The sequence below is a fragment of the Schistocerca gregaria genome, chromosome 2 (assembly GCF_023897955.1).
Source record: "Schistocerca gregaria isolate iqSchGreg1 chromosome 2, iqSchGreg1.2, whole genome shotgun sequence".
NCBI lineage: Eukaryota > Metazoa > Arthropoda > Insecta > Orthoptera > Acrididae > Schistocerca > Schistocerca gregaria.
Window position 1 is genome coordinate 818,481,439 of NC_064921.1, and position 22,988 is coordinate 818,504,426.

The following is a 22,988-nucleotide window of genomic DNA, read 5'->3' on the forward strand; positions in this document are numbered from 1 at the left end:
TATGTTGCGAAAATAACGAAAGTTGTGAGGTCATCCAGATGAGTGCTAAAGGGAATCTGTTAAACTTCGGTTACCCGATAAATCAGTTGAGCCGTGGGGGAGTCGCTGGCGCCAGTGATTCTCTTATCTAGCAGGGGCAGTAATCCTTTTCATTCTGGCATGCGCGTTTTCTCTTCAGTTTTCCTCTTCTGGCCACTATTTAAACGCGGTGTTTCCGGCTATTGCTCGCATTGTTCTCGGCTATGCGGCCCTGGTGATAGTACTTGCCCGTATGCGAGTATGTTGTGTCGGTGAGTCTTGGAAAATTGGGCACTAGCGAAGCGCAATATTGACTTGGCTCATCAAAGACAGGCTGTCATATATAACAGAGATCGGCGTTCCTTTCAGGGTAGAATAGCGGATTGGTCTTTATTCAAACTTTCCGATTAAATTCGGCCAAGAATGTAGGAGTAAACTGCAATCACGTTTTCGAGGCCCCAGCCGTATTATAATAATTCTCCTCGCCGTGAACATTCAGGATAAAGAGTTAGCGTCAGACAAACGTTTTCGGATCCACATGAACCAGGTGGAGGGCAGGGGGCAGGACCAACCAGCGGACTCTTCAGGGAGCTAGCCCACTTGTCAGTTGCGACGTGAAATTTGCAATCCTCAAACCAGTCACAAAGGGCGATCACAAGAAAACACAAACACAGGCTTGTAGTTCACAAAGATTTATTACGCGCCTCCCCAAAAACAGTTTTACAACATCTTTTACAAAACCGGCCTTCCAATAGACACCAGTAACAAATATACTTAAACACTTTATACACTCTTTACTAGAAATAAGTTAAGTAAAGACCCTTCCTTTTAAATAAATAACAAACAAACAGCCCCAGACAAATATAGATGATAAACACAATTTCCCAAAAATTTAATAGAAATTTACCGGGACGAAATCCCCATTGGTAAAGCAAGCAACAGTACAGAATATTAAATAACAAATATTAAGTTGTATCCGGGTCCGCTCCAGCTACTGTCGGGTCTGGGTGCTGAAGAGTCCTCTCCATTTGGCTCGGTCCTCCCACCACTTTTGTTCCTCCACTTGCTGCCAGGTCACACCTCTCCTTTCTACAGATATTCTCACTCCCATTTTCCACCGTGTTCTTGGGAGCCCTCTAGGTCTTTTCCCATCCATCTTTAGTTCGTCCATAATTTTGGGGAGTCTCTGCCCATGCATCCTCTTAACATGCCCATACCATCTTAAACTCTTTCTTTCAATTTCTTCTCTCATACTTTCTTGTTTTTAGATCCTTTCTAATAATATCTACATTCCTTACTCCGTACATTCTTGATTTTCCCTTAACTGCTCTGAGAAGTTTCATTTCCACTGCTTGGAGTCTGCTCCAGTCCCTTTCTGTCATTGTCCATGTTTCTCCTCCGTAGGCGACAACGAGGAAGTTATAACGTTGATACATAAGGAATTTTCCTTCTTCTGAAACTTCCTTATTCCAAATCAGGTGTTTTATTGTTTAGTAGAAATTGCCTCCCTTTTATAACCTCCTATTAATTTCGTTGGTTATTCTTCCATCACTAGATATTTCACTCCCTAAATAAATGAAATTGTCTACCACTTTGAAGGGGTTCTCCATTCGAAGTAATATTCCCGTTGACCCCTTTACCTCTTCCAAATACCATTACTTCAATCTTATGTTTATTTATTTTTAATCCATACCTTTTCAGTATTTCCTTCCACACATCAAGTTGTAACTGTACATGTACCCCTTTATCGCCCCATATTACCAAATATTAAGTAAAAGAGCAAATTCCCAACGGGAACCTTAGAGCAATTAACATACAATAGAACAACGGAATTACCCCAATTATATAGTGATTTAGAATGAGATTTTCACTCTGCAGCGGAGTGTACTCTGATATGAAACTTCCTGGCAGATTATAAGTGTTGTAGAGCACTTTCCCGCGAAAGGCAAAGGTTCCGATTTCGAGTATCGGTCCGGCACACAGTTTTATTCTGCCAGGAAGTTTCATAGAGTGATTTAATCTAGCGAATTCACTCGTGAAACCTCTTTCAAGTATAACAACAATATTTAGGCACAAAAGACAGTTATCTTAATAGAGAGTATAAGTTCCGCACAACAGCGGGCACAACCCAACGGATGATCCACCCTAATACAGGAGTGACCAAACTACTATAGACAGGGGACGCACCTTGGCGCAGTCCGAACACATTAACGAGAACAATCTCCAAATAATTACAAGAGAAAATATCAGCTTCTGTCCTCTACATATTTCAATCAGGGCGCCGTCCCCCAGTATTGGTCAGTCCGGAACTGATTGTGCCCCTCGCTCGTAGTACACTGTAACACACCAAAAAACCAAAGGACACAACACAAAGCCTCTCCTTAATGAGTTACGCTCCTCTTTAAATTTAATACTCTTAATATATGCAAGACCTCAAACAAATAGCATAGAAAACTATTCACTTCTTAAAGCTCATAATTCTTTAGTCTTACAGGCAGACCCCAATAAAATGCATAAAATATGGAGCAGGTAACGACCTGCAAAACCAAGGGCATAAAAACCCATAATACAAGACACCAAAGTCACGGCCCTTTCAAACGGAGACCACAGAATGAATCATAAGATATTCAAGTAACATAACAAGCGCACTGTCTTAACACTAAACATGGCTTGCGCACTATCCTAGAATGACTCGTGGAGCCTTCACGCTACTTACGCTTAGTGCTCCAGTCGCTGGCAGTGTTTTACACTCGTAACACCATTACTCAACATACACGGGAACCAAGAGTGAATTCCTTATTCCCACCATGGCGGGGATATTCACATACAAATCACTGTCCCGGATGTGAACACAAATTACGAGCAGACTGATCACAAAACACAGCTTCAAAGAAATAGCAGATACCCATCCTGAGCTGCAACAAACGACGAGAATCCACATAGCACACATACGCATCCAGCATCAGGTAGTACAATATTCACCCCATCCCGCCGCCGACACACTCCTCAAATCTTAACACAGCGCAGCGAGCAACCAACGCTCCTCCGTAACGGTCATTCCAAGACTAGCCAGCACAACATACAGTGAATCACTTTAATATTCGGACACTATGATATGTTAACCTTGTAGTATCATAACTTTATTCGTAAGAAAACAAACATATAACTAAGTATTATATTCCGTGATACGTCTTGTAAGTAATAGCACAAACTTTATTAAGGTAGCGTACATACGTTCTTCTATAATACTATTGAAATACATCTCGGTCCTATATTCACGTTACTTTGATATTCGGACACTTTGCAGAGCTAATCATTTCAAGACAAGATTTTGTGGAACATTAAATATCTTGTCGAGTTGCCATTCTGTTTTATCGCTTCTTTCAAACGCTGTGGCATACTGCAAATGATCTTTTTTAAATAGTCCGCGTATAGAGTGCCCCGTTCTTCTTTTAATCAACACTTCAGAGTTTCCTTGCATGATGCTGGTGTTTTTCTTATACGCCGCTCCATTTCTCCCAAGATATTCTCAACGGGGTTGAGACCTGTTGATTCAGGTGGTGGTGGTAAGACTTTGGGGCAACTGTATAACAAATACTCCTGCACAATGCTAGCCTTATCTTTCCGGTCATTTTCCTGGTAAAACTTTTGGCTTCAAAACTTTTCAGTAATTGTTGTTTAATATGTTCAAATAGACATATTTGTCCATAATACTATCGATGAACACCAATTCGCCCGGTCCAAATATAAATATACAGCCCAAGACAAGAACGCAGCCACCTCCATGATTAACAGTCGGTTTAATTTGTGACTGTAAATTCTTTGTTCTTCTTCCGCGACACCATGCTGCGTCCATCCGACCCAAAAACGTTAAATTTACTTTCGTCGCAAAAATGATGTCGTTCCTCCATATTTCATCCTTCGTAATAAACTGCCTGGCACAGTACAATCTCTTCTTTCGATTCTGTACGGTTTCTTCCTGGCCACTCTTCCATTGTGCCCACTTTCATTCAATGCTCTGCGAATTGTTTGAGAATGTGCCTTCTTTCCAGTCTCGTTTAGCAGCTCACGTGCTAATCTGGGTGCACCGAGAGTAGGATCCTTCTTTATTTTCCGTTTTAGCTGCCTCTTGTCACGCGCGTCCAACTTCGGTGGTTGGCCCTTTTGCGGTATAGAGTCGATACAGTCCTCATTTTTTAACCGTCTAACGATATCTGCCACAGCACTCTTACTTATGTTGAGCGTGGCAGCATTTATCTATATGATTTACTTTTCGCGTTGTGAAAAATCACAAGCTGTCGTATCTCAAAACTAGTATTAGCTTTGCGTTGCATCGAACCGTCTGGACAGTCCACCGCGCTTTTAAACACTCACTTGCCTTATGACTCGAAGAATTTACCCCAGTGTGAACGGTGAAGAGAAGTGCGGCGCTGCTATCTGTCCGGATATGAAACTAACGTGACCATCGCCGGCCGCGGTGGTCTCGCGGTTAAGGCGCTCAGTCCGGAACCGCGTGACTGCTACGGTCGCAGGTTCGAATCCTGCCTCGGGCATGGATGTGTGTGATGTCCTTGGGTTAGTTAGGTTTAAGTAGTTCTAAGTTCTAGGGGACTGATGACCACAGATGTTAAGTCCCATAGTGCTCAGAGCCATTTTTTTTTTAACGTGACCATCGAAGAGTGCTTTATTTCAATCGTATTATTTAACAAGTGGTACACGTTGTGTAAACATCATTCATACTATTATTTGCTAGACATCTATCTTCACATATTACGTGGATATATTATATTTTTCCTTTATTCAGAGTGTCCGAATATTAAGGTTATTCACTATACGCCCAAGCAACGGGCAAGCGCAACTACTAAGGCCCCGTAGCGGAAAACCAAGCGATCCATAGCCCGGAGCGCTGCACTGAAATAGCACCCGGAACAGGAAAACCAAAGAGAAAACGCGCATGCCAACCCGAACGGGATTACTGCTCCTACTAGATAAGAGATACGCCGGCCGGAGTGGCCAAGCGGTTCTTGGCGCTACAGTCTGGAACCGAGTGAGCGCTACGGTCGCAGTTTCGGTCCTGCCTCGGACATGGATGTGTGCGATGTCCTCAGGTTAGTTAGGTTGAAGTAGTTCTAAGTTCTAGGGAACTGATGACCTCAGCTGTTAAGTCTCATAGTGCTCAGAGCCATGTTTTTTATAAGAGAATCGAGAATCACTGGCGCCAGAGATACCCCCCCCCCCCCCCCCGCCACCAATCCCCCACACACCGACGCATCACTTAAATCTAAATTCAACCAAATACCTAGGAATTACAATCACCAAGAACTTAAATTGTAAAGAACATATAAAAATGTTGTGGGGAAGGCAAACCATAAGATTGAGTTTTATTGGCAGAACACTTATAAAATGTAACAGATGTACTAAAGAGACTGCTAACACTACGCTTGTCCGTCCTCTTTTGGAGTACTGGTGCGCGGTGTGGGATCGTTAAAAGATGGATTAACTGAGTACACCGAGAACATTCAGAGAAGAACAGCACGTTTTGTATTATCGAGAAACAAGGGAGAGAGTGTCACTGACATGATACAGAATTTTGGGTTGACATCACTAAAATAGAGCCGTATTCTGTTGTGGCGGAATCTTCTCATGAAATTTCTATCACCAACTTTCTCCTCCGAATGAGAAAATATTTTGTTCACACCAACCTTCATAGGGTGAAACGATCATCGTAACAAAATAAGGGAAATCAGAGCTCTCACGAAAAAATAAATGTGTTTATTTTTTCCCGCAAGCTGTTCGAGATTGGAATAGTAGAGAATTATTGTGAAGGTGGTTCGATGACCCCTCTATCAGGCTCTTAATTTTGATCTGGGGAGTATCTATGTAGATGTAGGTGGCTTTAACTCCATAGTGATGTTATGCATTTATTTCATTTCTTGTTGTTTAGAAATAAAAAATTTACGGCATATAGTTATATTCATTCCTGTAAGACATTGTTCAACATTATAGATTTTCTGATTAAGCTAGAATAGAATATCATTATGAATAGATATCTCAGCTAATATATTCCTTAAGATGTAGGTTGTCAGTAGCAGCGCTGTTTCTAATTCATTTGTAAGCGTGACTTTTCTGTTGTGGACACATCATTGGCAACCAATCACGCACACACCGTACATACACCATAATACCGAGGCTGTAAAGCGTACCGGAGAAGAGAATCGCAGATAGAAGTAGGAGTATAGTGCAAAAACGGAAAAGAAGAAAAAATCCTACAAACTCTCAGGCAATCTGGAACCTCAACACACACAGAATTGATTCCAGGAGCCCTCTTAAATTTATGACTTACAAAACAACACTACATTTACATAAATATTCAAACACTCAACTACACTTTTGTCTACTGCTTACACTCACTTACACTTTTCCAACATTCATCCGCCTTTATACCTGACATATTACCTACGGTGTATTTCTACAGAGAAAAGTAAAAAACGACAGATTATTAATCAAGAACAAATGTCATATGGCCACCACTAGCGTCTAGAATTCGCACAAGTTTTTACTTTCTCACGATGACGTTGATGAAGTCTTTAGTACCTCTGCAAAGCTCACTTTTGCTGTTGTCGTCATTCTATTGAATGACGACAACAGCACTTGTAAGTGTCGATCCTGTTGAAGGATGAAGAGGTTACGAGTGGACTCGTCGCGGCAGTCAGTACGGCACCCTCATCTCATGCATGTCGGTTCTCTAGTAGAAGCAGGTGAAAATCCAGCCATACTCAGTTTGGAACTATACTCAGTTTGGAGGTAGTTGATTTCCGTCTTAGGTTCTGCTTGCATCCAGGCCCTTGTATTGCAGGTAGGTACAGATGTCAGATGGCTATTCGTTGACATCAATATCACTGTAACCACCACACCTCAGTGCCTCCGACATCACGGGGGCCTTCCGTGGTACACATTCCCAAGCTTTTGCGGAACTGCGTCAGTTACTTGTTTTGCAGACCGGAAGTCAGCATGGCGGCGACTGTCATTATCTTGCGCCAGTCAACGCCACTGCAGTGAAATTTGAAGGCCGAATTCTTCACAGGGGGAAGAAATATAGAGGCAACGTCCGGAAGAAGACCAGCATTTCGCCAGCACAGATAGCTTTAGTGCATGGGTACAGCACGTGCAGAGCAATCAGCAATGTTATCGAAATCCATGCCACTCCTGTAGCATTGCGACAGAGGAACTACGTGACACCTGGGGCATATGCATGTTTAGATGCTTGGCCCTCGCGTGTCTAATTATACCACCAAGGGCCGTTTGTTACAGGTGGGCTTTGGCTCTCCACTGAACACTGAAACGGAGAAATACATCAACTTGTTCCAATCCTTGTGTGACTGCATCTGCTGCTGCTCCCACTAGAAAACCTACATGCTTGGAATATGGGGGTCATCCAGGTCGCCCTGATAAGTCTACTCTTGACATCGATATCCGCTAGTAGAGTTGACGTCGTTACACTACCAAGGGCTACTCCTTGGCAGCACTGAATTTTGGCGCCACTTGTGGTGCAATATGTTAGAGGCGAGCTGCAGTGTTGGCGTTTGCTGCGGCTGAAGATCATTGTGTCATAGGATGGATCAGCGGTGTAGGGCGCTTACAGGATCGGTCCAAGGACTGAGCCTTACAGCTTGCCAATACAGATACGACGAACAGTGGATGTTTCAGATTCCATATGGAACGTCCTGTCGTCGAGATAAAAGCGGATGACATGGACATGTAACACTGACACCCACTGCTCAAGTGATTTCAGCAAGGGGCCGTCATGCAGCACAATATCGAATACTTTGGAATTGTCGAGGAGCACAGCCCGGAAGTGCTCACGGCAGTCCTAGCGCCGAAGACCTCCTTCACTAATCGCATGAGATGATACCCCGTGGAATGATCGACTGCCAACGTTCACAGCAGAAAAACGATGCACCGGCATTGCAGACCAATTGCTGGCCAGGAAGCCCCACATTCCATCGGACACTACCTCTCTTCCACTGATATCCTTTCACCCTGAATTTTAGTTCCACTCCTGAACCTTTCTTTTACATCCCTCATTGCTTCTTCGATGTATAGATTGAAAAGTAAGGGGAAAGACTGTTTCCCTGTCTTACACCCTTTGTAATCCGAGCACTTCCAGTTCCAGGCTTATTGTTACCTCTTGGTTACTGCATACATTGTATATTATCCGTCTTTCTGTACACCTTACCCCTATTTTTCACAGAATTTCGAACATCTTGCACCATTTTACAATGTCGAACGCTTTTTCCAGGTCGCCAAATTCTATGAACGTGTGTCGATTTTCCTTCAGTCTTGCTTCTATTTTCAACCGCAACGTCAGACATGCCTCTCTGGTGCCTTCATCTTTCCTAAAGCCAAACAGATCGTCATCTGACAAATCCTCGGTATGACATAATTTCAGCTTGATACATCTACTCATTCCCGAGAAAAATGGTTTTTAACAATTGGACAGACAGACAGACAGACGGATAGAGGGACGGACAAGCTGAACGGCTTCCGCTATTACAGACTAAGGTGCAGAACCTTAAATTTAACTACTTTACAAACATTACAAATTATCACATTACAATTCAGTTTATCATAAAAACAAGAAGTCTGCCACTCTTTAATGAAGCTGAGGCCGTTCGGAGTTGCCCAGCGGTTCCAGGCGCTACAGTCTGGAGCCGAGCGACAGCTCCGGTCGCAGGTTCGAGTCCTGCCTCGGGCATGGATGTGTGTGATGTCCTTAGGTTAGTTAGGTTTAGGTAGTTCTACGTTCTAGGCGACTGATGACCTCAAAAATTAAGTCGCATAGTGCTCAGAGCCATTTGAACCATTTGAAGCTGAACAAAAAACCATTTGCTAAGCAAACACACGGCTCTGACGCAGTCTACCCGCAATCCACGCACCTTGCTTATGTGTTCTAAAGCTCCTATTTAGCATAGATCATTCTTCTCTAGCTAGCGAAGCTATGTGCACTGCTAATCAAGTTTCTGACAACAACCATCATCTGGGAAAGGTAGTGGCGGCTATTTGCTTGTAGATACGTCAGTGTGAGTCGACTTCCAATAAATTGCCAGTCCCAAGGTAGTTTCTACACTCCTGGAAATGGAAAAAAGAACACATTGACACCGGTGTGTCAGACCCACCATACTTGCTCCGGACACTGCGAGAGGGCTGTACAAGCAATGATCACACGCACGGCACAGTGGACACACCAGGAACCGCGGTGTTGGCCGTCGAATGGCGCTAGCTGCGCAGCATTTGTGCACCGCCGCCGTCAGTGTCAGCCAGTTCGCCGTGGCATACGGAGCTCCATCGCAGTCTTTAACACTGAGAGGGCTGTACAAGCAATGATCACACGCACGGCACAGCGGACACACCAGGAACCGCGGTGTTGGCCGTCGAATGGCGCTAGCTGCGCAGCATTTGTGCACCGCCGCCGTTAGTGTCAGCCAGTTTGCCGTGACATACGGAGCTCCATCGCAGTCTTTAACACTGGTAGCATGCCGCGACAGCGTGGACGTGAACCGTATGTGCAGTTGACGGACTTTGAGCGAGGGCGTATAGTGGGCATGCGGGAGGCCGGGTGGACGTACCGCCGAATTGCTCAACACGTGGGGCGTGAGGTCTCCACAGTACATCGATGTTGTCGCCAGTGGTCGGCGGAAGGTGCACGTGCCCGTCGACCTGGGACCGGACCGCAGCGACGCACGGATGCACGCCAAGACCGTAGGATCCTACACAGTGCCGTAGGGGACCGCACCGTCACTTCCCAGCAAATTAGGGACACTGTTGCTCCTGGGGTATCGGCGAGGACCATTCGCAACCGTCTCCATGAAGCTGGGCTACGGTCCCGCACACCGTTAGGCCGTCTTCCGCTCACGCCCCAACATCGTGCAGCCCGCCTCAAGTGGTGTCACGACAGGCGTGAATGGAGGGACGAATGGAGACGTGTCGTCTTCAGCGATGAGAGTCGCTTCTGCCTCGGTGCCAATGATGGTCGTATGCGTGATTGGCGCCGTGCAGGTGAGCGCCACAATCAGGACTGCATACGACCAAGGCACACAGGGCCAACACCCGGCATCATGGTGTGGGGAGCGATCTGCTACACTGGCCGTACACCTCTGGTGATCGTCGAGGGGACACTGAATAGTGCACGTTACATCCAAACCGTCATCGAACCCATAATTCTACCATTACTAGACCGGCAAGGGAACTTGCTGTTCCAACAGGACAATGCACGTCCGCATGTATCCCGTGCCACCCTACGTGCTCTAGAAGGTGTAAGTCAACTACCCTGGCCAGCAAGATCTCCGGATCTGTCCTCCATTGAGCATGTTTGGGACTGGATGAAGGGTCGTCTCACGCGGTCTGCACGTCCAGCACGAACGCTGGTCCAACTGAGGCGCCAGGTGGAAATGGCATGGCAAGCCGTTCCACAGGACTACATCCAGCATCTCTACGATCGTCTCCATTGGAGAATAGCAGCCTGCATTGCTGCGAAAGGTGGATATACACTGTACTAGTGCCGACATTGTGCATGCTCTGTTGCCTGTGTCTATGTGGCTGTGGTTCTGTCAGTGTGATCATGTGATGTATCTGACCCCAGGAATGTGTCAATAAAGTTTCCCCTTCCTGGGACAATGAATTCACGGTGTTCTTATTTCAATTTCCAGGAGTGTATATCGGACGTTACCCGGTAAGTGTCGCGTGACTAGGGCCTCTCGTCGGGTAGAAAATCTCCGAGCCAGTCAGGAATGTAACACGGGCCCTTAGGACACATTCTGACGCGCTAACCACTCAGCCACCTAGGTGGCGTTGCCGCTACCCGGTCGGCCACAAGTTCAAATGTGCGCGCCACCAGTTACGCCGCCGCACTTCCTACAGCGGCCACAACGGCACGACGGCGCTGTGCACTAATACCCAATTGTATGATGTTATTGTCAATGTTTCTGTAGCACAAGAAGTATTAATGGTAAATGCAGTTGTAAATGCCGAATACTAAATTCTACTAACACGTAATGATGTTCCCTGATATGAAAGGTTGCAAATTAGAAAGTGTAACACCATTAAAGCCACCTTAATGGAGCTTTTTCCCCCCCGGTAGCTGAGTGGTCAGCGCGACAAATTGTCACTCCAAAGGGCCCGGGTTCGATTCCCGGCTGGGTCGGAGATTTTCTCCTCTCAGGGACTGGGTGTTGTGTTGTTCTAATCATCATCATTTCATCCCCATCGACGCGCAAGTCGCCGAAGTGGCGTCAAATCGAAAGACTTGCACCAGGCGAACGGTCTACTCGACGGGAGGCCCTCGTCACACGACATTTTATTCCAATGGAGCTTTGCTATTTCCAATCAAAAGAAATGTACTTTTCCTTGGGCGCCTTGGTCCCAGACGCTTTAGCTTTCTGAGGGTCTGTCGTTATTAGAATATTATGTTCACGTACCTTTCGTCGTCTGCAGACACGAAGTGCCGCTCTGCAACACGAAGCTGAAATGCTGTGTTAAAGTGCACCGAAATCTTGACGGTTACGTGATAGGCTTTGATTGTTGTGCGAGTAATGTTAATTTCGTTTCAACTGCGAGTTTAAGCAGTCTAGCATGCTTGCGTTTAACGTATTAGACATGAAATCTAGCAAAGGTAAATGTCGCGCACATTAAAATCCGACCGGCTTGATTGTTCTGTTAATGAGTAGCGACTCTGGGCTTCCTGTGAGGTTCGCACCAAAATCTTGGTATAGAACTGATTAAAATTCTTTGAAAGCTATTTTCTATTGACATCTGAATTACAATTATTTTTTATGCAGTGAATCGTATGAGACCGGTTCCGTGTTGACTGGTCAAGGCTAACACAAAAACAGTTTCTGCAATGAAATATTAATTCACTTTCAAGTGAAACACTTAAGCAGATAATTCTCAGCGAGTGAGTTACTATATTTAAGCCGTGTGGCGCAATGAAAAACTTAAAATTATGTTCTCACCCTTAATGGCGTCATTGAAACAAAATCAGCTCAGTATATGAAAACTGGAAATTATTCAGTAATAATTATGAGAAGCCTTTCCCTACACCATTCAAAGGAAAACACAAGTTTACACCTTCATAGAATTAATTATTATTATGTTCATAAGAATGCTTTTTCTTACAGTACTGGTAACAAACACATACCATTCTCATCACGAATGGTCAATGAGGTCCCTTTACAATCAAGAGCTAACGAAGAGTCCTTTTTTTCTCTTTCCTCCACGTTAGAGGACTGTCTATTAATTTTTATCTTTGTTCACAGATTATCCTTGAAATACATAGTTTTCGTGTTAATAGTATTTTTCATTGTTCTTTTTCTATATCATTTTACATATTTCACTGCAATAATCACAACACATCGGCAAATATCTCGCCAGCCCCGTTGAATTTTGTCATCAACTTTTGGGGTATTTCCCGGCATTTGCTCTCCCTTGTGGTCTCGCGGAAGCGTTCTCGCTTCCCGAGCACGGGGTCCCCAGTTAGATTTCCGGTGGGGTCAGAAAATTTTCCTGCCTCGAGGTGACTGCGTGTTGTTGTGTCGTCTTCATCATCATCATTCATCTCCATTACGGTCGGAGGAAGGCAACGGCAAACCACCTCCACTAGGAACTTGCCTAGTAAGGCAGCGCGGGTCTCCCGCGTCGTTCCCCTACGCTCTGTAAAGAAGTATGGGACTCATCATCATCGTGTCTCATATTAACATACTTGTTACAACGTCATCTACAGCTCTCCGGGAGTTTTTAACCATTAATAAGAATCACACTATCTATATATGTGAGAGTCAATAACTGGGTTGAGACTGGTTAATTTTAGCCTCAAATCACTATCTAAATTCTATCTCCAGCAGTACTCATTTTACAAAAAAATTAAGCACATTTTTCATCAAAGTATTACTTATTATATTTGCTGTGGGTATAATAAGTTCTTCTCCCACGATGTGAGCTGAACCCTTCTTTGCAAATCACAAAGACAGCTCATAAGAAACTATGGTGTATAGTATGTTGTGTTTTGAAGACTTTTCCATAGTGGGTTTACTCATAGGAAAATTTATTTTCTTGATTTGAAAGATATCGTCAAAATTTCCCGTGCATTCCGTTCGTTTGGATGATAGATGTCTTTGAAGTTTTGATAATTGCATACATTCGTTGGATAACGGTTCGAAAGAAATTACACACACACACACACACACACACACACATACACACACTGAAACATCGGCTGTCTCTCAGCACAGGAATACATAAACCGGAGCTCTAAAAAATTGGGATTAAATTTACGAAAATATATTTCAATCTTCTTTGCTATTTTGCTATTACTTAGACTCGACATTGATACGACGTGGATCACTTTGATGCTTCGCCTTGAGGCAAGACCTTGTCCGAAATCAAGCATCCATATTAAGGTGAACTAGCAATACCGGCAGACACACAGCTAAGATATAACAAGCAATCGCTAAGGTGGATTTACACTCACAAGGGACGAAACAGCACCGCGACTGGCCCAAGATTCCACCGATTTGGAAGTATTGTTGTAGAACAGTGTTCTCACTCGCACGTGCGGTGACCTTGACAGTGCAACCCGTCTCATACGTCACGCAGAACCTGCATGTTCCTGATTCTCCTAAGTTTCATACCAGCATATTCATTCTTTAACTAGTTTCCTTACATTGTTACTGAACCCTGTGTCGTAGTTAGAAGCACTTTGACACATTGGGGAACTATAACGTTAAATTTCAATCGATCGACAAGTGCGCCTGAGTTGTTACAGACTATTTTTCTGACTCCACTGTTAGAGATTTATCCGTCGGAGCTAGGCATTTACAAATCACTACGACCTCAGCAAATGCAGTCATCCTAAAAATTCCATTCAATATACCTCTGTGATTTTCAAATCTTATTTAAATCCGTACCGGCGTAATGAACTTAATGCTTTCTTCGTTGGAGTTCTGTATAAAGCTGTTGAAGACGGTGAACCATACATAGAGATGTCGGATGTAAGCTATAACAGCGCATAACTAATATACAGACTGACTTTAAGATGTATTCTCAAATTTTACCTGTGAAAATAACACGCATATTCGGTAACAATTTTCTCTCCCATCTCTCTCTGCCTTTATATTGCAACGACTAAGTTATGTCAACTATTTACATACCGAAATGCCAGTATCTCAATATCAGTTGTGCAAATCAGCAAAATTATAAATTCTATTACTAGCCAGTTAGGAAGAAATCTCTGTCAACACTGATGCAGCGTTATTTTCACGAAGACTGTGCGAGGTAGAGTAGTGTCTAACGCCGTAAACTCACGTTCTGAGAGATCCAGGTTCAATTCTTGGGTCAACCATACCGCTAAAGAAATCCGAGGGGAGCTTCATCTCAAACAAACTTAACTGTGGACGGGATGTAAAATACCAGTCTTCCTTCCTTCCTTGTTGTACCTGAAAATTGAACGAGCATATTCTAGTGAGTGGTTCTTGTGAACAGTTGTCTGCTAGAAACTACCTACTCGTCAAGTTGGAGATCGCATTGTGGCGTGTTAAGTGTTTACCCCACTATCAGCCAGCCAAGACCACCCACCAGCCCTGTAGTTCAGCCTGCAGGACGTAAATTTCAAGCAGCCTGGTGGCACACGCTTTCGGTAATTTTCACTATTTAAAAACTGATCTGGTGGTCTGCCTTAGCAGTCTCCTCTGACGTCTTCTTTCTGTGTAAAAAGGACAGGTTTCGACGTAATGGAATGTACCATTCCCTTGTGCGTGGTATAGAACAGCGGCAAGACAGTTCAGCTCTTACTTCATTCAGTACTCACTAACCTCGACGGCTGACGAGCGAAGCCCCTGAATTTCGTGGTAAGTTTTATCTTGTCCTCTACTCTCTACCAGCGTTCACGGCCCCTCACGTGGGTTGCAGACCATGGGTTGACAACCGCAGCTATAGAGCATCACTGGGATGCTATTGGCAGAGGTGTTCCTCAACGAACACCCTCTGCCTGAACCACGCAAGAAGTGAAAATCGTCTTGAGAGAGGATCAGGATGATATCCTGCAAGGACTCCTCAAAAGCTGCAAAATCATTAGTGCCCGACGAGAGATATTCCTTAGTAAGGAATCTTCATAAAAAGGTTTTCAGAAATGATCAGAACCAGACCCCTTTTTAAATAGATGTATTTCAGGTGAACGGTTGTGGTAATTTATGAAAACCTTTTCATATAACAGTCACAATGTTCTACACCCACAATGGATAAAAAAGTTTTATCGATCTTTATGATGTAAATCTGACACGTGCCATACACAAACTTTATTTATGTCCGTTATTCTGTTTTCTCATGTGAAATCTGTACCCTTTTTCGTTTTAAATACCTTCATCTCTGTTACGTGTATACTGTGTTTCACGTCGTCCATCATTGTCTGTAATTATTCCGTCTAACAATTTCTCTGTCTCGTAGCAATTGTCGAGCAGTGTATTCTCTGATTCTCTAAATCGTACAGATTTAACAATGTGGTAACGAAGGTGTACAGTTAGCTACTATTTACCTCAATAACTGCGTTATCTTGAACAGATTGGTTTGGTTGCATGTGTCTTATGACGCTTATGATTGGCTTTTGGTCTGTTCCAGACGATAGCTGCCGGCATGTGGACCATTCTGGAAACCATACTACTCGGAGAGTTCCTGTTGTACGCCACGGTGAGTCAAATTTGTTCTCCTGGTTATTTGTCGGTGATGTATCCTTCTGCGTACCTCTTGAGTTGAGTAACCTTCCTCCCAAAACACCTTCAGGGACAAGGACGGGTGGAAGGGAGAAAGAATGGATTGCACCTACTCATCAACCTACAGGCAGAGCACGAATTCAGATGGAGACACCTGCAGCACGAAACGTGCACTGTAATGAACAATGCCTGGACTCACGTCAGATGGTTTAGGGGAAACTACGAAAAACATAAATGAGAACCTTTAAATTGGAAGATGATGGGACATCAGCTGGTATAATTTTTATTAAAAATGAAACTCCTCCAGCTGTACATAAGATTTCATATTTATTTGGCTACTAGTTTCCACGTTGCGTCAACGTCATCTTCAGGCCCGCGCACTTTGATCATATCAATTGTGTGTGGCTGAGTAATAGAAGTCCGCGGTGATCATGTGTATTGGTCTCACCGCGGACTTCTAGTACTCAGCCACACAGAATTGATGTCATCAAAGTGCACGGGATGACGTTGACGCAACGTAGAAACTAGTAGCCAAATAAATATGAAATCATAAGTACAGCTGGAGGAGTTTCATTTTTAGTAAAAATATAAATGATAAGGTCCGAACGGAGATCTGACTGTCACACCAATTGTGCACAACTCTTTTGACTACACCACTGACAGATCTCCCGGCAAGTTGAAGAACAACGTCCGATAGAAACGGAGTCTGTCACACATTCAGAAAACATGTGGAAAACAGCACTGTTGAGGGATCGTTCTATGTAGGCTAATTTAATGAAATACGACCGAAGGGCTTTATTCCAAACACCAGTCAATTTCTTAACTACCTATTCCTGTCACAGCAGTTGCTTTTTCACTGGAAATTACGTTAGCAGTTTTGTGCAACCTAAACATAAAATTTCTTTAAAATTTTCAGATTGAAAACTATCCTGTCTAGTGGCCTTTTTCATGCATTAAAACTTTGTCGGTATTCGTTTTACTTCTTTACTAACGTTCTCACAATACTTCACTTCGGTGACAAAAGTGCATTACAATGCACAAACAAAATTTCGTGTTAATTCACAATGGACATCCGTGAACGTTACAAAGTATGATAGTTCCTGCTAATTAAAATAGTGATATTGTATAATATTAATTAATTTATTACTGGTTGTAAAATATTCTAATTTTAAACAATCCGCTAATTGCCAGGGCTGTAGTAAACCGTAGGTACTTGGTGACGAATACTTTGGCTGACTCGAAGTGCCGAATCATTACTCATAAGTCTATTTCGTTACTCGCATCTATCGATACGATCTCTGTAACGGAAACTAATATGAAACATGCTTATAATTGAATGCGGTATATATTATACAGGTACGAAATGTATGGCGCTGCAACTCGATTCGACATGCAGGACGGAACTTGTTACCGTGCTTTGCGTTCGGCTTATCTCTCTCGGTTCTACTCGGCCGTTTACGGAAGATTAAAGGATGCTCTCACATCGGCGCAGTAGATGTTACTTAGAGAATATAGTTTGTGTTGTACAAGCTTTATCTTAGTGCAAATTTAGTTTCATTTAAAATATTGCTTTTGGAACTGGACTGTTGTTGTTGTGGTCTTCAGTCCTGAGACTGGTTTGATGCAGCTCTCCATGCTACTCTATCTAATGCAAGCTTCTTCATCTCCCAGTACCTACTGCAATCGGAACTGGACTATTCTGCTTTGATATTTACTGTGAGGTGCGCCATTTATATAGACCTTCTTGACGAAACCGAAGCGCGTAGCTCTATGACTTAGGTCGTTATTATTTGTTATAAGATATTTCAGGTCTTACTTCTTGGTCCGTGTTTGCAAATTAATCTTCCATGGTCATCAGGCCCGCCTTCAATTCAAATACAAGGTATTTTAAAATATTTTTTACCTGCAAATGTTAATGATTATTATTTATTTTTCATCTCGTATAGTACAAAAAAGTTGTACAAAAAGTATAAAATACGGCTATGTTCAGATGCGATAATATTTCACTCATGTCGATATTATTTTAATTTTTAATGTAGAAAACACAGCACAACAAATTCCGCGGCTCGTAAATGTAGTGCTGAAACTACGGTCGGTCACAGTGGCGTCAGTAGGAAACAAGCGACAGGAATCACGAAATATTCCGACTGGTACTGTCATCCCATGAACGACCATCGGGCCAAACACCCAAGATAGACCTGCGTGAACAGAACTTAGCATTATTAACCCTTTCTCCGACCTATGATCCTACTGTAAATCACTATGGCTTAACAGTTCTGTATTGTTTCTTTTCAGTGCAATTTATAATAGACAAATAAAGGAGTAAACTGTGGAACCTTTTTACTGAAGGTACCAACGATAAGGCAAAGTGTGGTCTTTGCCATATCTTATATTACATGAAAAGTGGTTATACACCAAATTTCTAAAAAATCGGTAATCATACAAGATCATAGTTACAATTTTACCAGTTCCGTCTACAGCTAGATCTGAAGTTCCTTCATTAAAACGTCAGTCTCAACAACAACAACAAAAAACCATTACCACATTTTTCAAATAACCTCTAAGTGTTGCAAGAGAAAAAAAATTACTTAGTTAGTCCACTGTCTACAAAAAAATAACTTCGACGCAAGAGCAACTCATGACTGGACAAAAACTTTTAAAACTGAAAAAGGACGTTGCCACTAGGTGGAAAAGCATATTGGACTTGCTGGGAAAGGATTTCTATTCTAAAAGAACCTCTTTAAGTGATGTTGAGACTTCTTTACAATGCTGTGGATAGACTCCTTAAAACTGAATGGCAATCCATATCACAAGTTGCTTAAAATTTTAAAGTCTTTTAAACAGCTTACAGAAGAAATGACCTCACAAATGCAAGGGTCTATGGTGGTAGCAGCCACGGATAGTGTAGCGGGGATATGTGACAATTTATATATTAACTTAAGAACGGAAATAGCAAAGAACTTTCTGCTCAAGTTAATCACGGAATTTAGTAAGCGATTTAAAAACTGTGCTTTGGAAAGCGGCCCTATTCGATCCAAGATTTAAGATGCTTGCTTTTAAAGACGAACTGCTTCCGAGCGCGCCAGAAGTTCATTAAAAACTGAAGCAGAAAAAAAAAAAACATTCATTCAAGGATACCACTTGAAATAGAGTTTACTGAGTCCGTATCGCCCACCCCTTTTAAAGAAGAGGAGAAAATTTGGAAAACGGAAATCAAGCTCTACGGCATCACCTGTTAACAGCATAATTTCAATGAGGCAATGCTTGGAAGAAAAGTTATTCGTAGGCACGAGTGTCCTTTAAAATGGTGGCAAGCGCGAACACTCCTCTATCTTGAGCTGCCATGCTTAGCAAAAATATGCTTGTTTGTCACGTTTACCTCAGCGTCATCAGAAAGGACATTCTGAAAACCAGCAGCTCAAATATCGTCTGGTAGACGAAGTTCCCTGAAAGTGAAACGCATAGGAAAAATTTTATTTTTTAACTTGAACCAAATATTTATGTAAGAAACAACTGTGATACAATATACATTCTCTTATTGGCTGTTGTTATATAACCTACATATGTCGATTAATGCAAATTGACTTCCCAACAGTAGTAAAATCCTAGACACGCAGTTGCCATACTGGGAACAACACGTATCGCTTTGACAGCCTTCTTCAATGTTAACGGAGTCTCATTCAAAGTATGTTCATATATGTAATTAAAATACATTTATATAAATCAATAACTGAGATCCGACATTGAAGTGAAATAAGAATGTTTTATTCAGTTTATTTGGTTGATAAAACAACTGAGAAAATTATATTTTGCTTATCAGTTATTTAAAATATACAGGATGAGTTACTAACTATTGCAACCTAGAATAACTCCGAAAGTATGATAGCAGCGGAAACGTTTGGGGGACTAATGTTGCATGGGACCAGGGGCTGTATTGTGACATTGGATTTTTTCTGATAGGTGGGGTCGCGTCAGACATATGAAGGTCAACTTTGTTTTTTTTAAATGGGATGCTAAAGTTTGGTACTTATTTTCTGATAGCGGCTATCGAGATGGATCCAATGGTGTGTTGATGTGTAACAGTAAGGTCATTGAAGATCAACGAAGGTCACAAAGGTGGCATGAACGTCCGTTTACAGAAAGTTTCGGAAGTGATGACCTTTGGTATCAATGCAGTGTTCCAATCTGCTTATCATGGATTGAGAGGTATTCCCTATCACTTCGGCATTTATAGAAGCACATGCTCTGACAATTCTCTCTCATATATCGTGAAAATAGTAAATATTCGCCGAATACGGCGTATCCATCTAACGTGCCATTGACATGTGAACACCATTCGACGGCTTCGCAATACAACACTAATAGGAACGGTAAGACTAGTATAGTCGAATCAAGCGATTGTGAATTATGTATTCCTTCGAAGAACGAGTCATTATGCTTCTTATTTGCGGAGAATGCCAACGAAATTCTATGAGAGCTAGAGAATTATACTCTGAAAGATATCCTCAACGTACTCACCCTACACGTCATACATTTAAATGTGTGTATGATAAATTGACAACGAGTCAATAATTAATGCATCCGAAACACATTCGGCAAAGGAAAGTTACTAACGTGGAAAAGGAAATTGGTACTCTTACCACTGTGGTTCGAGATCCTTGTGCTAGTTGGCGTCAGATCGCAAGGGAATCTGACATGAGCCAGAGTGGTGTTGTTCGTGTTCTGCATTGCCATAAATATCAACCTTACCATATCAGTCTCCACCAAGAATTAACTGGTACACATAGTATATGTCGCATTGAATTCTGTCGATGGGCACAAGTTCAGATTCAGAGGTATGACACTTATTAATTTGATTTACTGACGAGGCTAAATTCACGAACCATGGAAATGTTAATTTGCATAACATGCATTATTGGGCAACTGAAAATCCATTTCAGCCACCACAGATGAACGCCGGAACCCAGAAATGCAGCATTGATGGCTATACGCCTGTTACACATCGGTGCCATCGCGCATGGAACAAGTTATCAGCGCCCATGGCGGACCCTGCGCCCATTACATAACAGGACACACGCTGAGCCACGGTGACTGAAAGGCTAATTATATCTGCAGAACACATAATTGTATGTGTCCTGCGAATATGAACGTCCAATCTCTAATCGTTCGAGGCATTCTGTTTTATCAGATCATGTACGAACATGGAACTATCAAGACGGAATCGCTGATTAGTAACAATTACATACAGATATACTTTATTACGTCAGTTACACATTCTCTGCTACCGATTATTGTAAATCAACACGTATGTTCTTGACATTCAAATCAATATATCAACTGTCCAAAACATTTCACCTGCGAGTTTGCTTCTAAATAAATAAAGTGGTGTTTTGCTACACAAGAAATAGTCTTTATCAGTGACACTGAATATTTTTGGTTCGCTTCTACTGGTTATGTTTTTGTGTGATCAAAGATGGATGCAAGTAAGTCGTAGGTATAGTGTCACGTACTAAATGGGCGAATGATGATGCAATCCTGCTGGCAGCGGTGGTCACGAGAGTGTACAGTTGCAAGAAACCGGGCTCCAAACAGCCACGAGGCACTACTGAGAGGTAAGACCATCGTGGTAGGCAAATGGCTCTGGCGCATCCTACTGCATCTACAGCACCAATTACAGCAGTAGTTGGGGCCACAGTGTCATAAAATACTATTACAAATCGGTTACTTCAAGCACAGCTCCGAAACAGATCATTTACGCCTTCAGTGGTGTCAGGGTGGAGGACAGGGTGGAAATCTGTTGTGGTTCAGACATAGTGCCAGTGATGGCCGTATATTGGTTATAAGGAGGCCAGTTAATGGCCTGCAGCCAACCTGTCTGCGTACTGGAGCTATGGTCTGAGGTGGGATTCTATATGGCAGCTGGAGCACAATCGCGGTCGTCACACGCACCCTGGCTCCAGATTTGTACGTTAGTTTCGTGTTTTAATATGATGTTGGAAGAGTTCCGAAAAATTGGATTGCTTCTGTAAAGGAAATCGCATGCAAGACAATAATGCAAGAGTAAGTATGGTATAAGAAATGATCAAGATTTGGAGATGTACTGCTGGGATAGTAACACGTTGTAAGTAGCCTGTTTATATTGTATGTTTATACGTTGGCAACGCGATAGACTGCATTAATAACTCTGAGAGCGCTGTGCGGCCTCTGTAAGATACTTTGTGGCTGGTCGGACTCACAGTGGGAGGTGAACAGCCAACAGTGATGGAAGTTGTGAGTGAATGGCCAGCAGTGATGGAGGTTGGAAGTTTGTAATTAGCAGTGTTGGAATTACAGGCGTGAAGTGTGAGCGCGAGCGGACGGTCTGGACGTGCCCGTCATAGAGATTTAAGATTACTGACGATTATATAATTTTTAGAACTGTACATCACGGATGATTAATAATTTTTGAACTAGTTGTCACATGATTCAGGCAAAATCTGCTAGATACATTGTTTGCTGTGCAACAAAATCTTTCGTTTGATAACCACATACATACTCGTATTAGTAGTTGGAGCCTACAGTAGTTAGAATCTTTTATTTAGCTGGCTGTATTGGTGCTTGCTGTATCGCTGTAGTTCGTGTAATGAAGATTTTCTGTGAGGTAAGTGTTTTATGAAATGTGTAGGTAATTGTTAGGATTTATTCTAATTCAGGGCCATTCTTCTGTGTTCATTATTTGAGCAGTCAGATTGTATTTGAGTTGTATTTGTCAGGAACAATCATGTAGGCCAGATATGAAATGACAAGACAAACTAAGTGACAGTTCATTCAGTTTCACTCAGCACTTTAAGCAGGTTCACTTGCACTCAATTTCACTCAGAAGTTCCAGAAGTTTCAACGTCGTTGTAGATGCTAAGGAAGTGCAAAAACGTTGCTAATTGAACTAAAATAATTTTTGGGAGAAAGGCGTCATTAATGTTTCGAAACACTGATAGTTAAATTTTCGGAGTCTGTATTTGAGTACGATTCCACCAGAATTTTGCTGTGTCACCACATATCTAGCGTGGAGAGAATAAGGTAATAGTTATGCTTAATATACGAATTGAACAGGACATAACATCGCCAATGTTAATACGAAGTACTCTCCACCATCGGCTGCATAACGGCTTACAGAGCGTGTTTGTAGATGTAGATGCAGCGTATAGGAAAATTAAAAAGACCTCTGTAGAAATGAGA

The 22,988-nt window shown here is 42.6% G+C and overlaps 1 protein-coding gene across 3 annotated transcripts in view; it reads left to right on the forward strand.

The window, feature by feature from the left end:
• Positions 1 to 22,988, forward strand: part of LOC126335149 (probable G-protein coupled receptor 179) — a 1,457,037-nt gene that overhangs the window by 1,262,469 nt on the left and 171,580 nt on the right. For all 3 annotated transcript variants that reach the window (XM_049998117.1, XM_049998118.1, XM_049998119.1), the window contains exon 9: positions 15,682 to 15,750. In XM_049998117.1, coding sequence (XP_049854074.1) covers positions 15,682 to 15,750 — 69 coding nt within the window. The remainder of the gene's footprint in view (positions 1 to 15,681; positions 15,751 to 22,988) is intronic.